The 22044-nt window shown below is 32.1% G+C and overlaps 2 protein-coding genes across 6 annotated transcripts; one reads left to right on the forward strand and one right to left on the reverse strand.

Moving 5' to 3' along the window:
* The first annotated feature begins 4006 nt into the window (after positions 1–4006).
* Positions 4007–11114, forward strand: LOC21392920 (growth-regulating factor 5). Of its 5 annotated transcripts, XM_024176551.1 has the most exons (8): positions 4007–4246; positions 4595–4680; positions 8353–8434; positions 8893–8907; positions 8995–9540; positions 9674–10190; positions 10271–10629; positions 10758–11114. In XM_024176551.1, exons 5-8 carry the CDS (start codon positions 9351–9353, stop codon positions 10763–10765), a joined length of 1074 nt encoding a protein of 357 aa, XP_024032319.1. In that variant the 5' UTR covers positions 4007–4246; positions 4595–4680; positions 8353–8434; positions 8893–8907; positions 8995–9350; the 3' UTR covers positions 10766–11114. The 5 variants fall into 5 exon arrangements, with proteins under 5 accessions (XP_024032319.1, XP_024032280.1, XP_024032225.1 ...); XM_024176512.1 differs by lacking the exon at positions 8893–8907 and having other exon boundaries at positions 8350–8434; XM_024176457.1 differs by lacking the exon at positions 8893–8907.
* A 5031-nt stretch (positions 11115–16145) lies between these two features.
* On the reverse strand, positions 16146–17788 carry LOC21392921 (vegetative cell wall protein gp1). Its single transcript, XM_010088523.2, has one exon. It carries the CDS (start codon positions 17196–17198, stop codon positions 16626–16628), a length of 573 nt encoding a protein of 190 aa, XP_010086825.1. The 5' UTR covers positions 17199–17788; the 3' UTR covers positions 16146–16625.
* Between the last annotated feature and the right edge of the window lie 4256 nt (positions 17789–22044).

The raw sequence follows: 22044 nt of genomic DNA on the forward strand, positions 1-22044 counted from the left end.
ACGCCGACGCCTGAATACACCAAGTCAGCGGCGGCGGTAGCCCACTGGTGTTTCCACGGCTTTAGGGTCTGTCATGCAGAAGTCCCAAACGGCAGAGTGTGAGGGTCAGGAGAAGAGAATATTGGGGCAGTTAATTTTATAGTTGCTCATACTACTTTTTTTTCTTCTCTTTTCTTTTTGTGCGTGTGGTAAAAATGGATGCTAATTTTATTTCAAACTCAAGTCATCAAATAGTACAAGATGAGAAATGAACAAAAGAATAAAATGCTATTTTAGTGCATGGTTTGGGAAAATGTTTGGTGTTAATATCTTTTGATCAAGACCTCCTAGCAAAAAAAAAAAATTTTTTTCATTATGACCCGCAGAAGAGCATTGACCATTCCAATATCCACATTTCCATATCAGGATTGGTTGAAGATTTGGTGTACATTCCAAAAATGGAGTATCGCTATCGCTGAACGGTTTAAAAAACACAACAATTATGTTACTACTTACTACTTGAAATATGTAGTCGTTCTTTTTTTTGGTTGCTAATCTGATACATGCTGGTATATGAGAAAAATAGTCCAATAGTACATCACATGTGAAGAGATGGGATATTCCATAAACAGACAATTTTCCAGCTGTAGTTCTAATGTGTGGTAATTGACTACTTTTTTGGTCTCTTTCAAAAGAATCAGCAAAGGATTTCGTTTTTGTGGACTGTATAATTCTCTCATGTATGGTTTGAATCGTTTGATAGAAATGGAATAATCATAAAATGCCACAGCTATTGCCTCAAATTTCCTTATAGAGGAGAGTAATATATGGATTCATGTCGTGGACTTTTTGAATTGAATTAAATAGAAAACGAATGAATTATACCAGCTTAATGCTACCATCTATGTGAAGTTTGATACTGGATCGGATTGGAATAATTATAAATTTTTTTATAATAAATTGATTCTTAAAAAACAAGACAACGTGTTCAATATATAGTTTTTTAATTAATTTGAAGACTGAAAAGATAAATTTTGTTTGAAAGTGAGACCAACAATCATTAAACTTTAGGATTAATAATCCAAATATTTTAAGTAAGGACATAAATAATTGCAAATCCTCAAAATTAAAACAATAACACATTAAGATAAAATTTAAATATATCGCTTGATAATAATTTTCTATTAAATATTGTTAACCAGATTGTCCTCAAATACGGGCCTACATATTTTAAAAGCATTGCATGATAGTCTTATTGCCAAAAACATTCATGAAAAAAAAAAAAAAAAAAAAAATCGATGTATGATACAATTGTTTTCCATTCAATGATTCCGTTTTATCGCGCAATCGATTCTAATTTTACGATGTTCATTAACAAAAAAATGTTTCTCTCAGCAATTGAAAAGGCATTTTCAAGGAAGAAAAAGAAAAAGGAAAAAAAAAGGCTAAAGCAACTCAAATTATTAATGCCCATGTCAATAAACTAGTAACAAGCTAACTGGCATGCCATTTTTCTTATATATCCTGGACCGTCCATAACTTATTTCTCTCGGGATCTGTTGAGGAGCTAACTAGAAAAGGGAAAATAAAATATTTATCTCTTATCCTACATATTTAGCCTTCGACATCAAGAACCTTATTTAAAAAAAGTTACAAGATTAAAAACTTTACCAAACAAAAACTCAAGTGGATAGAATCTTTGTAACAAAGAAAGAGAGAGATCTAAGTCTTATAAAAATGTATTAAAAAAAAAACAAGAAATGCCTACCATTACGTATACCATTATCGTGCTCATGATAGGTTAATAATGTATTATGCTTTTAACATAGTGAAAAGTTTTGTTATAATTTTGCGTATTATTTATGTCATTCTAAATAATTAGATATAATTGTGATCTTTTATTTTCTTTTTATTAATTGACGGTTATTTTTTTGTGGAGCGACATAAATAAATATTTTTTGAATGATAATTATTCGTTAATATCTTTTTTAATGGCAATTGCTTATTAATTGTATATTTTTTTACCATCTTAAGTTGTATTTCTGGTTTTTTCTCTAAATCCAAAACTCTTTGTCAAGCCAACTGATTTATGAAGTAATTACACTACATGGCAAAATTTCATATCTTGAGTTGAAATTTAGCAAAATTTTCATAATATTATAAATATAATAAAAATGGCATAATCAATATTATAATGATGTCACATTTTATGTTATATAATGATATAGTCAGTATTTTAATGCTATCAAAATTTTACTATTCTTGTAATATTTTAAAAATTTTGCTATATTTAAATCTTACTATTGAAATTTTGTTGTATGTGTAAATGTGTTAGGTTGAACCTGTTAACATGTCATACTTGTACGGTTGTAGCAACCCATAGCCCAACCTGCTTTTAGTTTTTCACACCTTACAACAAACATCATAATAAAATTATCTAACTTAATCCTCCCCTATCCTATAAATAAGAAATTCTAGATAAGAGATTTTACATATTGAACGGGGCTTCATATAATTCTAGGTCTTTTTTTTTCCTCTTCTCGTGTTTATCCCAATTGTGATAATTTGATCCACAGAAGAAAGAGATCCTAAGAGATTTCTATCTTCATAAGATCTTTTTTCTTATTTTGTAGTTTTTGTGTTTTCATAATAATTAACAAACATATGTCCACTCAAATCTCATTTCTTTAATGATGATTAGTTTGAGCGGATAAGATATTTAATCTGGTTGTGGTAATCAGTTTAAATTTATTATTTTGTTTATCATAGTCTTGGGTGACCATGCCCGCTTAAGTGTTCGAGTCGGGTTGAGATTTCGAGTTTGAAATCTTTTTAGCCGCCCCAACCCTCCTTCCTTCAAGGTTGTGACCAACCCGACCCAGTGAAAATAACAAGCTAGCCCAGTCTGACGCAAAATTATCATTCAAATCACTAGATTTGTGTCGAATGGCCCAAACTTTCACATCTATTTATAATGGATCATTTGTTATAACAATATTAGTATTTTTTTCAAGATTTATAATTGTAATATTTACACCAAGGTCATGTTTGGTAGCTTGTATTGTATAAGGTGTATTGTGTTGTATTATTATAATAGAATACGGTGTTTGGTGTCATGACGTATTGCATAAGTGGTCAAAGTGAACAATTTTAATAAAATTGGGATCAAATGTAATTTTAATAAATTTGGGGTCAAAATGTAATTTTCAAAATTTTGGGGTCAACTATAATTTTTCAAAAGTTTTGGGGTCAAAATGAAATTTCATAAAATTTTAGGGTAAAAGTGTAATTTTACAAAAGTTTTGGTGTCAAAATGTAATTTTACAAAATTTTTAGGATCAAAATGTAATTTTTAATAAATATAAAATTTACTCCACTTTAAAATAATACAATATGCAACTCTATATTAACCCGACCCCGCTCCAACATGAATCATTACTCCACTTTAAAATAATACAATATGCAAAAAATTAGATGTATTTAATAATACAACGTATACCTTATTAATTTATTATATGTATTACGACTACCACACTAAATATTATATTATTGTATTATTATATAATATAATGCTCTAATACGGTTAAACAAACATGTCACCAATAAATAAAAATTTTCGCTCAACATAACACAAGAAAGAGCATTTCAAAACATAAAATGGTCGTTTAGTTGTTGGATTCAAGGGATTTGAACCCAAATTCATTTCAAATTGATGTTTATTTTGTAAAAAGTAAAAAGACGTTTAAACTAAAGTGACATTATGTTCTTTTGTCTAAAAAAATTCAAAAAAAGACAACTCGAGTTCTAACTTTATTCAAGTTCACGTTCTTTTAAGTTTCAACTTTATTTAACTTTACTCAACTTTATTCAAGTTACAACTTTAACTCAAATTATAACTCAAAAACTACACTCAAGTTATACTCTAAAAGAACAACCCTTTAAACTCTCAAAATAAAAAATTTCTAAACTCAAATCCCTCTTAGATTTTCAAATTTAAACATACCCTAATTTGAATCTTTTTCCCGAAGGAACCCAAACTAGACATGTTACGAATTACAATCGATTTCGGGCGGAGCATGCCGGATAGTTAAAATGGGGTGGGTTTCGCACCGATTCGGAGCCGGCCCACTAAATCTAGAACACATACGAAACTGGTGAGAACTCAAAACCCCCTCAACTGAACTGAACTTAACTGAGCTAAACTCCAACACCCCAAATCCCAATCTGTCACCCTTCGCCGCAGCTCGTCGTGTCGCCGCCATGGAAGGTAGGCTCAAGCCTCAAATCAATAATTTTATCTCTCTGTCAACTTTTTTTTTCCCGTTCAAGTGTTCCAAGATTGAAAACTTTCGAATTGGCCATTGGGGATTTATTTCAAACGTCAGTGGTGATTGATTGTTTTTCAGTAGGTAAGCGTAGGAGCAGCTCGCTAGGTTTTCGTGCCATCCGGTTTCTTCTTCTTTTTTTTTTTCCCTCCTGATGTTTTGCTTTTATTGCATACCACCTGTTCGATGAAATTCCTCAGACGCCATTTCCGTGTTCGGTGTTTTATTCCTGGTTGTACTGGCATATAATCGATATTATACTAATTTATTTTGCCTTTTTGTAATTCTAGAGGAAGTGAGTGTAACTTGTCACCAAAAAGCTCAATAGAAATCCTGAAGCGAGACAGGTCTGGTCGTGTGAGAACCTTTAAGCTTGGTAAGTGGTCCTCATTACATTTGCTTAATTTTTCTCTCTTTTTTTTTTTGTCTTACAAATATCTCTATTATGTGCCCTTTGGTATTAGTTGGATATTCATTCATGTAGTTTGAGAATTACTCATTGGTCATATGTTCTATGAAGTTTTTCGATCAACTTTACTAACTGAAACTTTTTAGCAAAAAATGCCTCAACCCCATTTACTTCCCTAGTTTGACGACTAACAATCTGTACTTTCCGACTGAAAAGTAGATACTTAGTACCTTAATATTGAGTCTAGCTAAATCATGGAAACAACTGTACTTTCTTTAGTGAAGTTTCCAAGCTTATAACTTGACTCCATTAATTGGAATGTACTCGTACGGAAATCGCCACCTGGCAATTGTAAGCTGGTTCTTTTCAAAGCTGTAAGGCTAAGGGTATATTTAGTACTGATTCTTAGAGTTTTTATATTTGATAAAAATCATAAAATGTGATTTTAAAAAAAATTTAAAGAATTTATGTCAAAATCAGAAGCAGTTTAAAGGTAATTTTAATTTTTAAATTGTATAAAAATTATCTTAAAATACAATTAATAAAATTTTCATAATACTCATAATACTCTTAGAATTAATACTTGTATAATTAGAATTTACTAAACAATCAGTTACTTTTTATAACAATTTTTTTTTCAACATAGTTATCAATAATTTTTTTAAAATCTACGGCACTACTAAATTGGTCTTACGTAATATATTCCATAGAGATATTCATTAGTTTGCAGCCTAATTTAATCCCTTTGGGCTTTAGTCACTCTCTGCTTTTTACATGGATAATAATAATCAAGACATCAATAAACATTAACATGCAGATATTTATGTTATCATTCATGAACTTAATCCACCCAACTAATAAGAATTTTCCATTTGGTACTTCTGGGCACTTTTACTTTCATATCAGTCTTTTCTTCTTCAAATACTTGTGTTCTGACTTGGCATTTAAGCAAGCTTCTGTTATACTTCTGAGTTGGATAAAAACCATGAAAGTGGTGAATATACTGATATTTAATGACATGAAATCTTACTAACTGTGCCTTTTCGTCATTATTTACACTCATTGGAATTTTAGGCCTCGGTAAAACATTATAAATGCATAACCGACTTAATTTCAGTGGGCTGACATGAAAGGAAAGATTTAGGGGTTGTTCTTTTGGAGTGTGATTTGAGTGTAATTTTTAAGTTAAATTTGAGTTATAACTTGAGTTAAAATTATAACTTGAATAAAGTTGAGTAAAGTTGAATAAAATTAGAACTTAAAAGAACGTGAACTTGAATAAAATTGTAACTTGAGTTTAAATTTTTTCTGTTTTGTTACAAAAGAACAACTCATTAATGATCTAATACTCATTCATCATCTAATCAAACTCCAAATTCTGAAACCCCCGGAAAGAAATAGATTATGTTTTCAACACAATTATCAATAATTTTTTTAAAATTTACGGCACTACTAAATTGGTCTTACGTAATATATTCCATAGAGATATTCATTAGTTTGCAGCCTAATTTAATCCCTTTGGGCTTTAGTCACTCTCTGCTTTTTACATGGATAATAATAATCAAGACATCAATAAACATTAACATGCAGATATTTATGTTATCATTCATGAACTTAATCCACCCAACTAATAAGAATTTTCCATTTGGTACTTCTGGGCACTTTTACTTTCATATCAGTCTTTTCTTCTTCAAATACTTGTGTTCTGACTTGGCATTTAAGCAAGCTTCTGTTATACTTCTGAGTTGGATAAAAACCATGAAAGTGGTGAATATACTGATATTTAATGACATGAAATCTTACTAACTGTGCCTTTTCGTCATTATTTACACTCATTGGAATTTTAGGCCTCGGTAAAACATTATAAATGCATAACCGACTTAATTTCAGTGGGCTGAGATGAAAGGAAAGATTTAGGGGTTGTTGTTTTAGAGTGTGATTTGAGTGTAATTTTTGAGTTGAATTTGAGTTATAACTTGAGTTAAAATTGTAACTTGAATAAAGTTGAGTAAAGTTGAATAAAGTTAGAACTTAAAAAAAAGTGAACTTGAATAAAGTTATAACTTGAGTTTAAATTTTTTTTGAGTTTTGTTGCAAAAGAACAACTCATTAATGATCTAATACTCATTCATCATCTAATCAAACTCCAAATTCTGAAACCCCCGGAAAGAAATAGATTATGACAATTTACAGTTTCTGGGTAGTTTGTTATTTGTGCAGCGCATATTGTAATTTAATAATAATAATAATAATAATAATAATAAAAAAGGTGTATGATCTACCAGAGTCGATCGATGGTAGGTCCAGGTTTCCAAAAATTTTATTATTAAAAGTACTTTCAGACTAGAAAGCTTTCAGAAAAGGAAAAACCCCACCCTAGAGGTGGTGGCATTAGCTCAAAGTGTAAGTCATATAATAATAGTTTCGTACAACAGTTTCAAACTTACGACTCTTATCAGAATAATGTGGATTACATGAGATAATTTTGTCAAAATTGATTTAACGAGCACATACAAGGTCCAAATTTTCTAATGGCTGAGAAGAGATTGAACAATAGCGACAAATTTATAATATGACCAATGGCATCTCAGAATAACACAGTATCACAGACTTGGTCTATAAGAGTCTCTACAATCTCGTGAAAGAAAACCAAAAGAAGGAAAAAAAGAAAAAACTTTTTATCTCATTTTTGGGAAACGCCACAAAGTCACAATACAAGTTTGTCACTGACCCGAGAGGTCTTTTTTCAGTCAAAAAGCATCCCCAGGTGAGCTTTAGACCCTGCCTTGTTATATTAAATTTAAAAAAAAAAAAAAAAAAACCTGAGCTCAGTCTGCCAACAAAATTTGCTTAACATGGATAGATGAATGTGACTAATATGGAAAGAGGTGGATTCAAAGAAATGAAGGTGAGGAAATGTTGGATTCATGAGCATAAGGCTGAGTTAGTTGAGGCACATTAAAGGAGAAGTGGCATGTGTTTTGAGGCAGAGAAACAGAGGCCTAAACAGTCATCACCTTAGTGCACTTCCCTGACACTACCTGCCAAATGCCAACCCTTGAGGAAAGGAAAAAAGAAAAAAGAAAAAAAGAAAAAAGTGCTTTCAAGTGCAACCAAACAAACCAATGCCTCCCTATAACCAATGGTCTTTTCCCTTGCCTCCTGTATTGACATCATCACTTACACTTGTCTTAATGCCTCCTTACACCTCCAGCCCCCCCCAATCTTCACAATTCCTAAGAAAAAATATATAATATAGTATGTGAGGATATTTTGTGAGGCTTTTTACTTTTCATTTAGAGCAAATATCTTTCATAGAAAATAAAAAAGAAAAATAAAGGAAAGAGAGAGAGAGAGAAATTGCGTTTGAAGGTAGAGACTTTAGTCATATCATATCAACGAGTACGGTGGAGGGGTGAATTTTGGTGAGGTATAGAAATTATCAAAAAAAAAAAGAGTTCAATGGACATTATAAAAGGAACCGTGAAAATTTTATTATACGAGAAAGAAAATCAAATCATGCAATCAAGTTGTTGATTAAACATGCGACCAATGGATTTCTAGCAAAACTAATTGTCATTTCTAAAGTTTCATCTTTTTTTGAGAGGTTTCAAGTCGGTTATAGTGATTTGACAGCAGACTAGATGCCGTCTCTCCCCGTTGTTCAAAGACTCTTGTAGAACTGGTTCTTAACCGTGACCTACAACGGAATCTGGTAAAGGTAAATACATCTGTATATACTGCCACAAACCATTATTTGTTTTTCTCTCTCTCTCTCCTTTTTTTTTTTTTAATTTGGTAGCTATGTTAGGATGTTGTCCCAAATTTTCACAGCAAGTGTGGTAAAACCACGATAAAAAACGAAAGGAAAAAGGTAAAAAAGAGAGAAAAAGCATTAATCCGTACCACAAAGCAGAACTGAGCTGCGCTTATTGGCCTCTTATGTCTCTCAATAAGAGCAAGACATGTACAGACTTTCTCTTACTGACTCACGCCAAGCTTCAGTAGCCTTACTCGCATTACAAACAAAAGAGATTTTGCTATACCCACTACTAAAAAACTTCTGCACCTCCATTTTTCCATTTATTCAATTTCAAAGGCCACCTTTATTTATTTATTTTATTTACTTATTTTGTTTTATTTCTTCTTTTTGTGGGGATCTATATTTATGATGTGGAGACATCAAAATGAGAGGTGCACAGAAGTGACCCATATTTGAGATTTTTTTAATCTTGTTCTCTGCTTTCCTCATTTATTTATGAATTTTCGTAAAAATTTCAGAGACAAGGGCAGCAACACAGGGCGCTGCAGAAAAGAAGCAGTAGCATCAGAGACGCAGTCATAATAAGAGCAGACCACTCAGAAGAGAGAGAGAGAGAGAGGAGAGAGGAGGGTTGCGTTGTAGCACCAGGGTCATAAGGGGCTGTAAGTTTTATCCAAGCACAGAAGAATCTGCATCCCAATGGTCTTTTGCAAAAATACCCCCCAAAACAAACCTATGAGCCCAAGGAGAACAAACCTGCTTGCCTTCTCTCTGTCCCTTAAATCTTCTTAAGCTGTTCATTTTTCTTGTTCTTCTTGTTATTTTTTCCTTTTTTTTTTTTTCCTCTTCTTTTACTGCTTGATATTTTCAGAAAATGATAAGTGCAAATGCAAGTGCAAGAAACAGGTCTCCTTTCACTGCAACTCAGTGGCAGGAGCTTGAACACCAAGCTCTTATCTTCAAATACATGGTCTCAGGAGTCCCCATCCCACCTGATCTCATATATTCTGTTAAAAGAAGCTTGGACTCCTCATTCTCTTCAAGACTCTTCTCTCACCATCCTAGTAAGCATCCTTTTTTATTTAGCTCTCTAGTTTAACTTTATCTGAATTAAAAAAAAAAAGTGTTCTTGTTTGTATTAATCTGTGACAAAATGAAAACTTGGGATCTGTATCTTAATCCCTGGTGTGATTTCAGCAGCTGGGTGGGGATGTTTTGAGATGGGTTTTGGCAGAAAAGTAGACCCAGAGCCTGGTAGGTGCAGAAGAACAGATGGGAAAAAATGGAGGTGCTCAAAAGAAGCATACCCAGATTCCAAGTACTGTGAGAGACATATGCATCGAGGCAGAAACCGTTCAAGAAAGCCTGTGGAAGTTTCTTCATCATCTACAACCATAACAACAGCTACGAATGCTACAACTACTATCACAAACCCTTCACCAGTCATGTCATCTGTCAACAGAGATCTTTCTAGTACCACTCCAACAATCTCTTCCTACTCTCAGCTTCCTTCATCAATGATGTCCGAATCACTTTCCCACCATCCTTCTCACCACAACCCCTCTCTTTATCCCTTTGCTTACCCTCACTCTTCATCTTCTAGGCCTCCTGATTATGGTTTGTCAACTCAAAATGCCAGCAACAACAACAACAGCAGTCCTTATTTCTGTCTGAAATCGGAATCTTACAGTACTCAGTCCGATAAAGATTACAGGTAAGTGTTTTCAAACTAAAACTACTTGTTAATTTTCTTTACCGTTTCTTTGTTTCATTTGAGTTGTTTTGCTGTTATAGGTATTTTCATGGCACAAAGGAAAGTATGGACGAGCTGGCCTTCTTTCCTGAATCTTCAGGAAATGCAAGAAACTTTCCTGAGTCATGTCATTCTCTGATGAGTTCCTACAGAGGCTACTCTCAACCACAGTTCCAAGGCCTCACAGACAATTCCAAAGAACCCATGAAGCAGTCATCCGAGGATCAGCAACATTGTTTCATCTTGGGCACTGATTTCAAATCAGAAAGAGCAAATGAAAGTGCCGTCAAGGAAGCTGATACCCAAAAGCCACTCCATCACTTCTTTGGGGAATGGCCACCAAAGAACACAGCTGCAGATTCCTGGCTTGATCTTGCTTCCAATTCCAGAGTACCCAATGGTAATGTCAATTTTTCCAAACTAAAATATTTCCTTTTTATTTTTCAACATTTGACTTCATTTTCTTTTTTCACATCTTTAATCTGAAACTTTTAATTTTTCTTAGATTTTTTATTTTTCTATGGGCAGATGGTTAAAGTCTCAAGCCTCAATAATGGTTTCTCTCCATCAAAGGCCAAAAGAGTACTTTGGTCATGGACCCTCGTGGGTCAATATACTTTTTTCATGTTTTGAATTTGTGGCTAGGGAGCGTTTTTTAGGTTTTGATCGTCGAATAATGTAGGGCCACAGGAGGATCCTGTCTTTTCTGCTACAATACTTAATATCTTCAATATCCCTTGTAAGGAACATGTCTGATATTTTGAGGTTTGCTTGTTTGACCGGAGACATATTCTATATGCTTTGGGGCCTCTAGGCTCTCTTCTCTACATACTGTGCCTTCTAATTATCTGAAATGGTAAGCTGTTTTTTTCTCTTTTTCCTTGATTCTTTCTTTTGCTTCTGCTTTTACTATTACACAATAATGGTATCAACAAAGAACATGGCACATGAACTGGTTCAATTGCATGCATTACTTAGAGAGAACTTCTTCTGCAAAAGGTGAGATATTGGGTTTTGCTCATCCAATTCCAAGACCCCAAGATCGAGAAAATCCCCATCACAGCTTTTACTTCTGGATTTTCTGTCAGTTGCTAGGCACACTGAATTTGTAAATTCAGTTTTTGTTCTTGGCTTTACTTAGCTGAGACATAATTAATTACTGAGTGTATTATATTTTATTATAATAGTATAAGTTTTGAATTGAAGATATGCTACCAACATAACATGAAGAGCCAAAACTTATCATTATGTTAACGTTGTGATGCAAGCTGCCATGAAAATATGGAACCAAATATATATCTTAAAAACTTTTTTTTTTTTTTTTTTTTTGCTGATGATATCTTCATCTCAGAGCTTTTCTATGACTATGATATCCACTTTACTAAAAAAGAAATTCATCTGTTTTAGCGTCTACAAAATTTTCTTAATGGGGGACCAGAGTTTGGGGTTTACAATTCCTGTCTCCTCTTTTGGGCAAAACTCTAAATATTCGAGGTGAGTAAGCTTGTAATTAGGGGATCAAACCGTTTATATTAAGAGCTGACTTGAACTTGGTCGTTTTAAAGTAAAATATAATAATTTTTCCTTTTTTTTTATTATTTTGTCTATGAAGGCTTGGTTGTGGTCGTGGAAGTACCCTTTCGGAACAATGCGCTTTTATTTCTTGCTGAAAACGTTGAAAACTCTCATGTTTTTTTTCTTTTTTCCTATCACTCTTTTCGGAAGCTCTGAAAACAGCTTTTGCAAAATCATAGCTGCGCTGTTTCTGAAAAGGGTAAACTACTTTCTACTTACATGACAAATAAGTCTTCCTTTCCATGTGGACACCATGAGTGTTTAACACACCCCAAAATGATAGACAATGAGTCCCATGTGATAGAAAAATGATTCATCCATACAGAATAAATCTGTTCACTCATAAAAAGATGAATCTCATTAGGTTGGACCTTACCTATTAATTTAGTGGGATCCATCTTATATGAGTAGTGAGATTTCACCCTCATAAAAATGAATACAAGTGTTCCGGGAGATAAGGTTAAGTGTCCACACATATCAGAAGAAAACTGATTTTTTCAGAAATAGTATAGGTGTTCAGGGGGCTCGTTTAGTTCGCTGATTTTAAGTTTTTAATTCGAATTGATATGTGATTTTATGTGAGAGTTTTTTACTGTAGAAAAAAAAATTAGATGTGACTATTTCTGAGAGTTTTTTACTGTAACAACTCAAATTGGTAAAATAAACGTAGAAATGTAAGTCTAATTTAGAAGTGGCGTGGTGAAAGTGAACAACTAAACCTCAAAAGGAATACCAGTTTCAAAAAATAAAAAATAAGAAAGAATAAACTTCAAATTAATACCTAGCCTAATTTACACATTGGTGTGCTCATTAGCATTTCCTTCACTCTTTAGCCGGAGTCTATTCTATTATATGAAATGTAGACGAGTTCTTTATTATGCTTTGCCTTTTCTAACTTGTCAAACGTTGAAACTTAAATGAGGTTGCTTTACGTTTCCTCTCATAATATGTCAACCGCTTCGAATGAGTTGACTACAGGAATTTACAAATTTCAACGAGTGAGAACTACTAATTGGACAGTTCACTAACCCCTTTTACCAAACAAAGCAGAAGAGAAAGTTTTAAAAGAAAAAGAAAATTAAAAAAAAATAAAGATCCCAATGAATAGAACCTATGACTACCATCTCTGTCATTTTAATTGAAGCTGTCATGGTGTTATTTACATATATATATATATATAAACCATGATTTTAAATGTTTCACCTGTCAAGTTTATACAAAGCGATATGAAGAGAAACGGGAACAGAAAGACAGAAAGTGCCATGTCACACATAGCGTCCATTCTCTGCAGCATATATCCGAATGCATCATCATCATCATCATTATAATAATAATAATAATAAATTTTTTTTTTTTTTTTTTAAAAAAAGTTGGGATCACACCATTTGTATCGAACACAACAAACAGAAACTGAGCTTTATCTATAGATTTCATGTTGTGAACCCTTTTATAATTGAGTGTTATCATAATACCCCTAACATTGTTCTGTTTCTTTTCAGGTTAATCCTATAGATGATGTTGAGCATTACCTCCAATCTCACTCTAAGTCCCTAATTTTTTAAATGTCTTTTTTTAGTTTTTAATCTATTACTTTGTTTTAGTTTCATTTCCATTGTTAGTTAGGTATTTAATATTTGATAGAATCTGCGTGTGTCCTCCACCTGCAAGGTTATTGAATTGATGAAGTTTAATGTAAATGCTCCACTAATAGTCTCTAAACTTCATATTTTTTAATTTTGGTATGTGATTTCCTCAAATCTCGTTAAATATTTAACACGTGAAAAGGATTTAAACTGAGACAAAGTAATAGATTAGGGACTAAAAGTAGAACAATTTTAAAGTTAAGAATAAAGTAGGAATGAGATAAAACTTAGAGAACGTTTCTTTTTTTTTTCTCTCTTTTTTTTTTTCAATGCTCTTTCTACTTAAGTTTTGACTCTTTAGTTTTATTTGCAAACTCAAAGCTTCACTTCTCTAATATGAAAAATGTTATTTAATCCTATCACAAACTGGTGGGGCCTACTTGAAGGAGCCACATGAGCCTCACCCTACCAGTTTGTGTCTGATGAAACCATGACCCCGTCAAATAGAATAGAAACACTTCAATATATATATATATATATATATATATATATATGAGACAAAACCAAGCAAACTATGAATACTGGCTACTATTCTTAAACAACTTGGAGTTAGACTTCCATTCGCATGACTAAGGATATGAAAATAATGGAAAAAAATGGATTGAATTGTTAATTGTTACTATCGGAAATAGGATTGACTACAAATTCGAGCCATAACACAAGGTTTCGGGTTTTGCGAGGAGAAGATTCTGTTCACCATATTCTATTTGATGTGGGTACGAGTTGAGCCGGACTATCAAATGTTCAAAACTGTAGTTGGCATATTTTGTAGCAATACTAAATGAAATGTCAATCTATGACCAGTCAATAACCTTTCATTCAGTCAAATATGAAGAATGTGCAGATAAATAAGCTGAAAAAGCAACGGTTGCCAATGTCAGGAAGTCTGGTTCAGCACGAAAAATAGTGTACACCCAACACGGGGGAGCCTTTCTGGGAGGTGCAAGCGATCACTTGTATTTAGATTTGGTATTCTCCCAACTAATATAAACCATACAAGCGTTAGTTTACATATTTAATATCATTAATTTACCATCAACTTTGTGAATCGAGGTCGCTAATCTTATATTTTCATTTTATTCAAATTAAATTTGTTATAAAAGTAGATTTTTTTAAAAAAAAATATAATATTTTTGCACTAACAGGTGTAAAATGATCGTGCCAAAAATTCTCCTGTCTGATCAGCTCGTAAAATAGTAACTTTGAAACTTGAACAAATGTTGTCGTTTCTCACTTCTTATATTAACGACTTCTTATATTATCTATTTAAGTCGTTTTCCGACGACTTAGTTGATCAATAAATTTAAGTCGTTTTCCGACGACTTAGTTGGTCAATAAATTTAAGTCGTTTTCCGACGACTTAGTTGGTCAATAAACTTGTAGGACGACTTAGTTGGTCAATAAACTTGTACAGACCGTTTGGTATATGAGTTTAATTTTTTAAATTTTTTTTTTTTTTAATAAAAAAATATTATAACAAAATCAAAAACCATGAATTTAAACGGTTAAAAGGACCTGTTTTTTGGGGTGTGACTTAAATATAGTTCTTAAATTAAATTTGAGTTATAACTTAAGTTAAAGTTGTAATTTGAATTTGTGTTTGATTGTGTACATTTGAGTTATGGTTTGGAATAAGAATCTTTTTTGAGTTTGTGTTTGAGTGAGTCAAAACTTGAATTTATATTTAGATAGTATTTTAATAAAAACTCAATGGTGATAAAAAATTTTAATAGGGTATATGAGTGAGGTTTTATTCGTCTTTTCGTTGTCAACGCATAGAAAAAAAATCATCTCAATCAAGACTAAAACAAAAAAATTATAACATTTTTAAGAATAAAAAAATATTGTTCATTAATTTGAGTTCAAATTTCTAAACTCAAGTTGAAGGGAAAATGTGAACTCGAGTTTTAATCCCAAACTCGAGTTCAAACTTAAAAGAACATAAACTTAAATAAAATTAAAACTCGAGTTGATTTTTTTTGAGTTTTTAACCTAACCGAACAACCCCTAAATAACCCATATGCCAAAACTACCCGTAGTAATTAGGAATGACAAGAATAACCAAACTATACTGATGCAGCAATATCATAGATCAGTCTATCAATCCTAACCTGATCAAAAAATTGCCAAGAGAACCACCACTCCACCAGAACCGTGTTAAAATATATAATCCTTAATAATCAAAACCACAAGCAAGATTACTCGAGAGGATTTATGAAACTTTCTGAGCAAATAATAACTCCCTTTTAAGAAAGCGCAGTAAGTCACAATCAAAATTAATGGGGAAGACAACAATGAGATTACAAATATACAGAACAAAGATTTAGGTTTTACTTGCCGTTGTAACTAAATAAACTAGATACAGAACATATTCCTAAGCAAACTCCTAAGCCAATTCTTGAGTGTTAATTAGCTGTAGACATTGCCAAAGAAGTTAGCATTTGTTTCCTTTCTGTAACGCGAAGTTTCAAACTTGCCCCTCTAAAGACAAGACAACCTAACCCTCCAATACTTTTGCTAATGGCTTGCATCCAAAAAAAAAAAAAAAAAAAAAAAGTTACTCTCTATGAGAAGTTCACCAAAGGAGAAAAAGAAATTTACATAATTCTGCAATACATAGTCATTAGTGGTATGAAACCATAAAAAGTATACTATTACTATTTTATGTCACAATTTTGCAAACATAAAAAACTAGACATTATCACTGTAACCCTTGATCTTTTCATTATATCTAACATTGTAATACACTTGCACTAACAAAGGTTAGCAGAAAAATAAAAAAAGAAAGAAAAAGGCATGAACTAATAATAACACAATAGGCTGAACTGGGTCTCTTCTTTTTTGGGATAATAAGCCGTGTGATAATTTTTAGGCTAAATAACCAAACGATGAACAGAAACGAAAAGTCAACATACAGCAAAATGAAGAAAATGTCAAATCAACAATTACCCATTTACAGAACAAATGCGATGAACAAAATGAAGTAACCGATTCTCCAATAACCACCAATCAAGATGCTCCCGCCGCTCACTAATGAATCAGAGTTCAATCAAATCCGGCGCAGTAACGTTCTCCCTCAAAAGAATAATCTCAAACCCACAAATAGGCTCCAGCAGAGTTCAAAGAATTGATGAGAAATCTGGACGATTCATGGAAGAAAAACAACAGTAATAAAACCTTAAGAACAAGTTTCGTATCTGTTGGTGACCTTTAGAAGCTGCCGTCTCTTGAAGACCAAGAAGCTAATCACCCCAATCTGAAGAATCGCCGCGATTCCAGAAAACATCAACCCAACCTTCTTCCCGGCATTGATCTTGCTTTTACGTCGCGGCGGCGGTGGATGCCGACTCGGTGCACTATTTCTCCCCTCATGACTAGATTTTCTGTGCGGCGACGGCGGCGGCGGCGGCAGCGCCGATCTATTTCTGTTCAATTCGTTCTTTGCATTCGGCTGTTTTGCAGGGCCCTGAGCCGGGGGCGCCGGAGGGGGAAATGGCGATGGCGGTGGTGGCGGCGAACTAGGAGGAGGAGGCCGTGGTGGAGGTAGCGGCGGTGATGGTGGAGGTGGCAGCGGTGATGGTGGAAGCGGCGGCGACGGCGGCGGTGGAGAATGAGAGGCTACAACCGGAGGCGGTGGCTGTTTACGACTGGTCGATCCATCTCCCGAGGGCTGTGAGTCGACGCGGAGAGCGAAAACGGAAATCAACAAGCCAAACACCACAAGAACTAAGCTCGACAATGGCGGTTCCATGAATTTCCGATTCCCAAACACAAACTAGGGTTTCCCAATCATCGTTTCTTTCCCCAAATCCGTTTCATCTCAGTAAGGGCCAAAGGGGAAACGAAAAATCCTACCTTTTTCGGATATTTCGACGTAATCCAAAGCTAGGGTTAGCGAATCAAAGTCCTTTTTGTTCCCAAATCCGCGTTCCAGCAGTACCCAGATCACGATTAACTTGGTGCTCGAAAAGAATCAACGAAAAATTTCAAAACTTTGGTCCCAATCGAAAAACAATGATTTGGGGGTCCAAATTGGGTGAGAATGGGTGAAGAAAGTCAAAGAAAGAAAGAAATGGTCAAAAGTGGAGTAAGAAGGGACTGAAAACGTGTTGCGTTGCGTTGTGTCGTGTCGTATGCGAGAGGAGAGAAGGGGTTCTGAATCCTTGATTGATCTTCTTCACCACCTTCGCAGAAACACAAAATAAAAACACAGACCGAACAGGGACGACAAGAAGAGAGAGAGAGAGAGAGAGAGAGAGAGGAGAGATAGGGTCTACGCGGGCTTCAACGGATGGGCTTTATTAGGGTGATTGGATTGATTTGGGAAGAATAGCAAGAATCTTTACTCTTCAAGCTTGGGGAAGAGAGAGAGAGAGTGATTGTGTGTGTCTCTTCTTGTCTAGGGCCATGATCATGATGAAGTTCAACGAAGTTTGGATCATGTGGGCCCATACGATGTATCATGGCTTTGGGCTTCTTGGTTGGGTGCTGGGATGACGCGGACAACGCCACAGGCCATCTTCTTTCACACAATTAAAAATAAAAAATAAAAATAAAAATAATTTTTTTTAAAAATTAAAAATATTTTTATTTTTATTTTCATATAAAAAAATAAAATTATTTTAAAATGAGTTCTAAATTCACCCACTATGTGAACCAGTAACATTTTACTCACTAAAAATAACCGCGTAACAAATCAACTGTTACGTCAACTAACCATCATGAACAAAACATTGTAATCCATTTGCCTTTCGCACACGACTCCAAGAAGTTGAAACAAGCGCGTTATTTCCAATTGCATGTCGTTAATATTATATGATAACAAATATACAAGAGTAAAGGAAATAAAGAACATAATATATATATATATATATGTTATATATTTCACTTTCTCAGACTGACGTTAATTAGTAAATGATAATTTATTCAATACTTCCACATCCATATGGAAAATCTGTCAAGAAACATTAGTGATGCATATTATTTCATTCCATTATTTTGTCTTTCAGATGCACTTTATAAATATAGATAGTTGAAGTTACGTGCTTCGCATGTGAGAATTTCTTGTGAATATTATATTCTTTATAGTTATTTTAAAGTATTTAAGCTTTCGTTTAAATCTTTTTAGATTTATTTTAACCATAATGTGTCACTTTCATTAAAAGGAAATTACAATTTCATAGTTCAAATTACACATTAGATCTTGTTTGTAAAAGTAGATAAACTGAAATCTACATCATAGTCAAAACAAGTGTTTCGATATTCTTAAAAGAAAATGAGTTAAATGAAAAAAATCAAATATAAGAAAGCTAATTACACGGTACGTATGATAAGGGAAAAAAATGTTTAAGTAAAGTCACATTTGAGAGAGAGAGAAAAAAAGCTATTTAAAAAAAACACAAAATAAAATATAAAGAACACATTTGGTAAAATAACTTTTCAGACGATTGTTTGAAAAAATAAAAATTATTAGGAACATATGTGAGAAAAATTAACATCGTATTTTTCATAAAAAATAAATAAAACAAAATAAATGGTTACATCATGTTTGTTTATTGAATATTATTTATGTATAGATATATAAATATATATATGACATATTAAAGGAAAATAATTTTTATCGGAACAAACAAATTGAAAACTATTCGAGAGTAAATATGACAATAAAAGGAAAATTTATACAATAATAATATCCAACAATTGTTTTCATATTGGCAATTAGAAAAAAAAAATGAACTTTAAAGGTGTGGAGGAAAAAAAATTAATAAATTAGAAGAATAAAATATTTAATATATATTTTAGCATAAGATAGATTATTTTTAAGTTTTAAGGAAAAACAAAACTAAAAAGAATAAGAAAAGGGAAATAAAACACAATTTCAAAAAGGACAAATATGTCCTATAGCAAAAGTAAGGTGGAAAAAAAGTAAAAATCCACAAAAAGGCAAAATAGTGAGACTAAGCCCATGTTTGTTTCAATAACTCAAACTCAATAATTCAATTTAAACTATAGTTTAGGATTTAAATTAATGTTTAGTAGAAAACTAAACGAGAATAATTCAAACTATTGATAATGGTTTAAACTCTTGATTTTAGAATTTACCACTCCCTAAATTCTAACAATCTATGGGCTTGTTTGGTTGAATAACTCAAATTGTGGAGATTTGTATCTTTTTTGTTAGAATCGTAGGATCTGAATTGTGATGATTTTAATTGTGATTTGAACCGGTATTTAGATATGCACATAAATTATAATTTGAATTGGAATTAAAATCTGAACTGTATTTAGATAAAGTGTTGAAAATTATCATTAGAGTTTGTAACATATCTTATAAAACCTCATTGTAAATGACATTAAAAAATATGTAATATGGGTGGGGATTTGTTTCTCTCTTCATTATGAACATATTAAAAAAACCGTCTCAATCAAAATTAAAACAAATAAGTTATAACATTTTTAAGATTGAGATTAAAGAGAGAGAAAAAGTATAATATGGAACTGTTGAACTCTTGACAACAATTTGAATTGTTAAAATTTAGAGGGGGTGGTGAATTCTAAAATTCAGCGGTTTGAAGCATTGTTAATGGTTCGAATTGTCCTTCAATTTTTCTCTCCCAAACGCCATTTTGAATCATGAACAAAGGTTTAAATCGTAACAAATAGTTTGAGTTGTTAAAATAAACAGTGCACAAATCTTACTTTTTCTCTCTCCTCAACTTAAAACTTAAAAATGTCATAACTTTTTTGTTTCAATTCTGATGGTGATGATTTTTTTCAATATGATTATAATGAAAATTCTTCATCTATATTGCATATTTTTTAATGTCATTTACAATGAAGTTTTATAAGATTTGTTATAAAATTCTAATAACAGTTTTTAACACTTTATTTAAACACAGCTTAGATTTTATTCTCAATTTAAATTATAATTTATTTGTGCATCCAAATATATGTTCGAATCGCAATTCAAATCATCACAATTCAAACTAAATCACACAATCTAACAGAAAACCAAACGAGGCTTAATTTTTTAAATACTGCCTAAATGAAAACTCTTATTTATAATATAGTTATACATTATAGATTGTAGATGTAATGGGATGAACTCAAGAAATGCCACGACGTAAAAAAGGCCATTTTTTCGTGCAGTCACAAACTCACATAACACTTCGTTTATTTCATGCATTTAAATTTATAATTTTAATTCTGTTACAATTTTTTTTTTCATAAAAAAATTTAAAATTTAAATGTTAAAATTAAGAATCATTAACTTAAACACATAAACTAAATGGGTTTAAAATAATTAATTAGTATTTATGGCAATCAAGGGCAACAAAGCAAGAGAAAGTCAAAAATAAAAATTAAAGGGAAATTATTTAAAATAATAATAAAAAAAAAAAACCAAGAGGTCCTCGAAATCCCCCAAATGTCGACCTGGCAATAGCATATTTGAACACCTGAGTTAACGACAAGTTGTAGCAAGTTTTTCTTGGATCCCACTGCGGACATTCATTAAGGGAATCTTAACCAAGATCATGTTGGAAATTATCAAATAAAATAGAAGCACGAAAGTCAAAATCCTCATCAAAGACAAATAAAGAAAATGCAAAAAACTAATAAAGTAGAGACAAAGGCAAGGAAATAAGTTCCTTCTTTATTTTTTTCACAATAGTAAAAAAAAAAATGTCCCAATTATTACGAGAGAAGGTGAGACCAAACAACCAATACCTTAACCAGTCGACTTTAACGAGTTTGAAAATCAGTTCACGGCTGAAAGCAAAAGGTTTCCCTAAGCTTTTATGGTATGACGTAAGCTTTCTTTTAAATTATTATGTCGCGTATCAGACATATTTAAAAAAATTTAATTTAACAATTAAAATATCAATTTCTATAAGTATGATTTAATAGTAGTTCTTACTATATACAGTGATGAAGTGACAAAGTCAGAATTTTTTGTCAAAAAAAGCTAATAACTACAATAGATATTTATTCTCAATAAATTTCGTGTCTTAAAATATTACATAAAAACTTTATTGTCAAAGTCATGGAAAATGTCTTTGTTGATGTACACAAGTAAGTTTTCATTTATTGATAGTATAATTGACAGTTGATTTATAAATTAGAGAAAAAATATATAGTTTTTGCTCAAACTAAAGCAAATAAAATAGAACTACAATCTAGAACAAAAGGAATAAAATGTTGTAGACATATTACAATTATGTCTAATTGATTTTTTTTTTTTGTTTTTTTACTAGAGTTATATCTTTCTTATCTAAAAATAATTGTTGGGTATACTTTCTATTTAAGATATGCACACTAGTGAAGAAAATCAAGAAACTATAAAATAAGGAAAAAAAAAAGTATACTTACTATAATAAACAATCCAAGTCATGATTAGGGGAGAAGATCTTGCTGAGTGCTTACTAACATTAGTTGGAATTTAGTTTACTTTAAAGTGATACTTCTTCAAACTTTTATAAATAAAATGAAGTTTTTAATTTTTTGTGGGGGCTATTCATATATTTTGTGCTTTTTTTTGTGGGGACTAGTCATAAATTTTATGCAAATCTATATATATATATATATATATATGAGCA

This window comes from Morus notabilis, unplaced genomic scaffold (genome assembly GCF_000414095.1).
Source record: "Morus notabilis unplaced genomic scaffold, ASM41409v2 Scaffold1273, whole genome shotgun sequence".
NCBI classification, from domain to species: Eukaryota; Viridiplantae; Streptophyta; class Magnoliopsida; order Rosales; family Moraceae; genus Morus; species Morus notabilis.

What these genes read in the sequence shown, in the direction of transcription:
- LOC21392920 (XM_024176512.1), top strand. Translation starts at nt 9,351, where the DNA reads ATGATAAGTGCAAATGCAAGTGCAAGAAACAGGTCTCCTTTCACTGCA. An exon ending in ACTCTTCTCTCACCATCCTA is followed by an intron (nt 9,541 to 9,673) that starts GTAAGCATCCTT and finishes GTGTGATTTCAG; the next exon opens with CAGCTGGGTGGGGATGTTTT. An exon ending in CAGTCCGATAAAGATTACAG is followed by an intron (nt 10,191 to 10,270) that starts GTAAGTGTTTTC and finishes TTGCTGTTATAG; the next exon opens with GTATTTTCATGGCACAAAGG.
- LOC21392921 (XM_010088523.2), bottom strand. Translation starts at nt 17,198, where the DNA reads ATGGAACCGCCATTGTCGAGCTTAGTTCTTGTGGTGTTTGGCTTGTTG.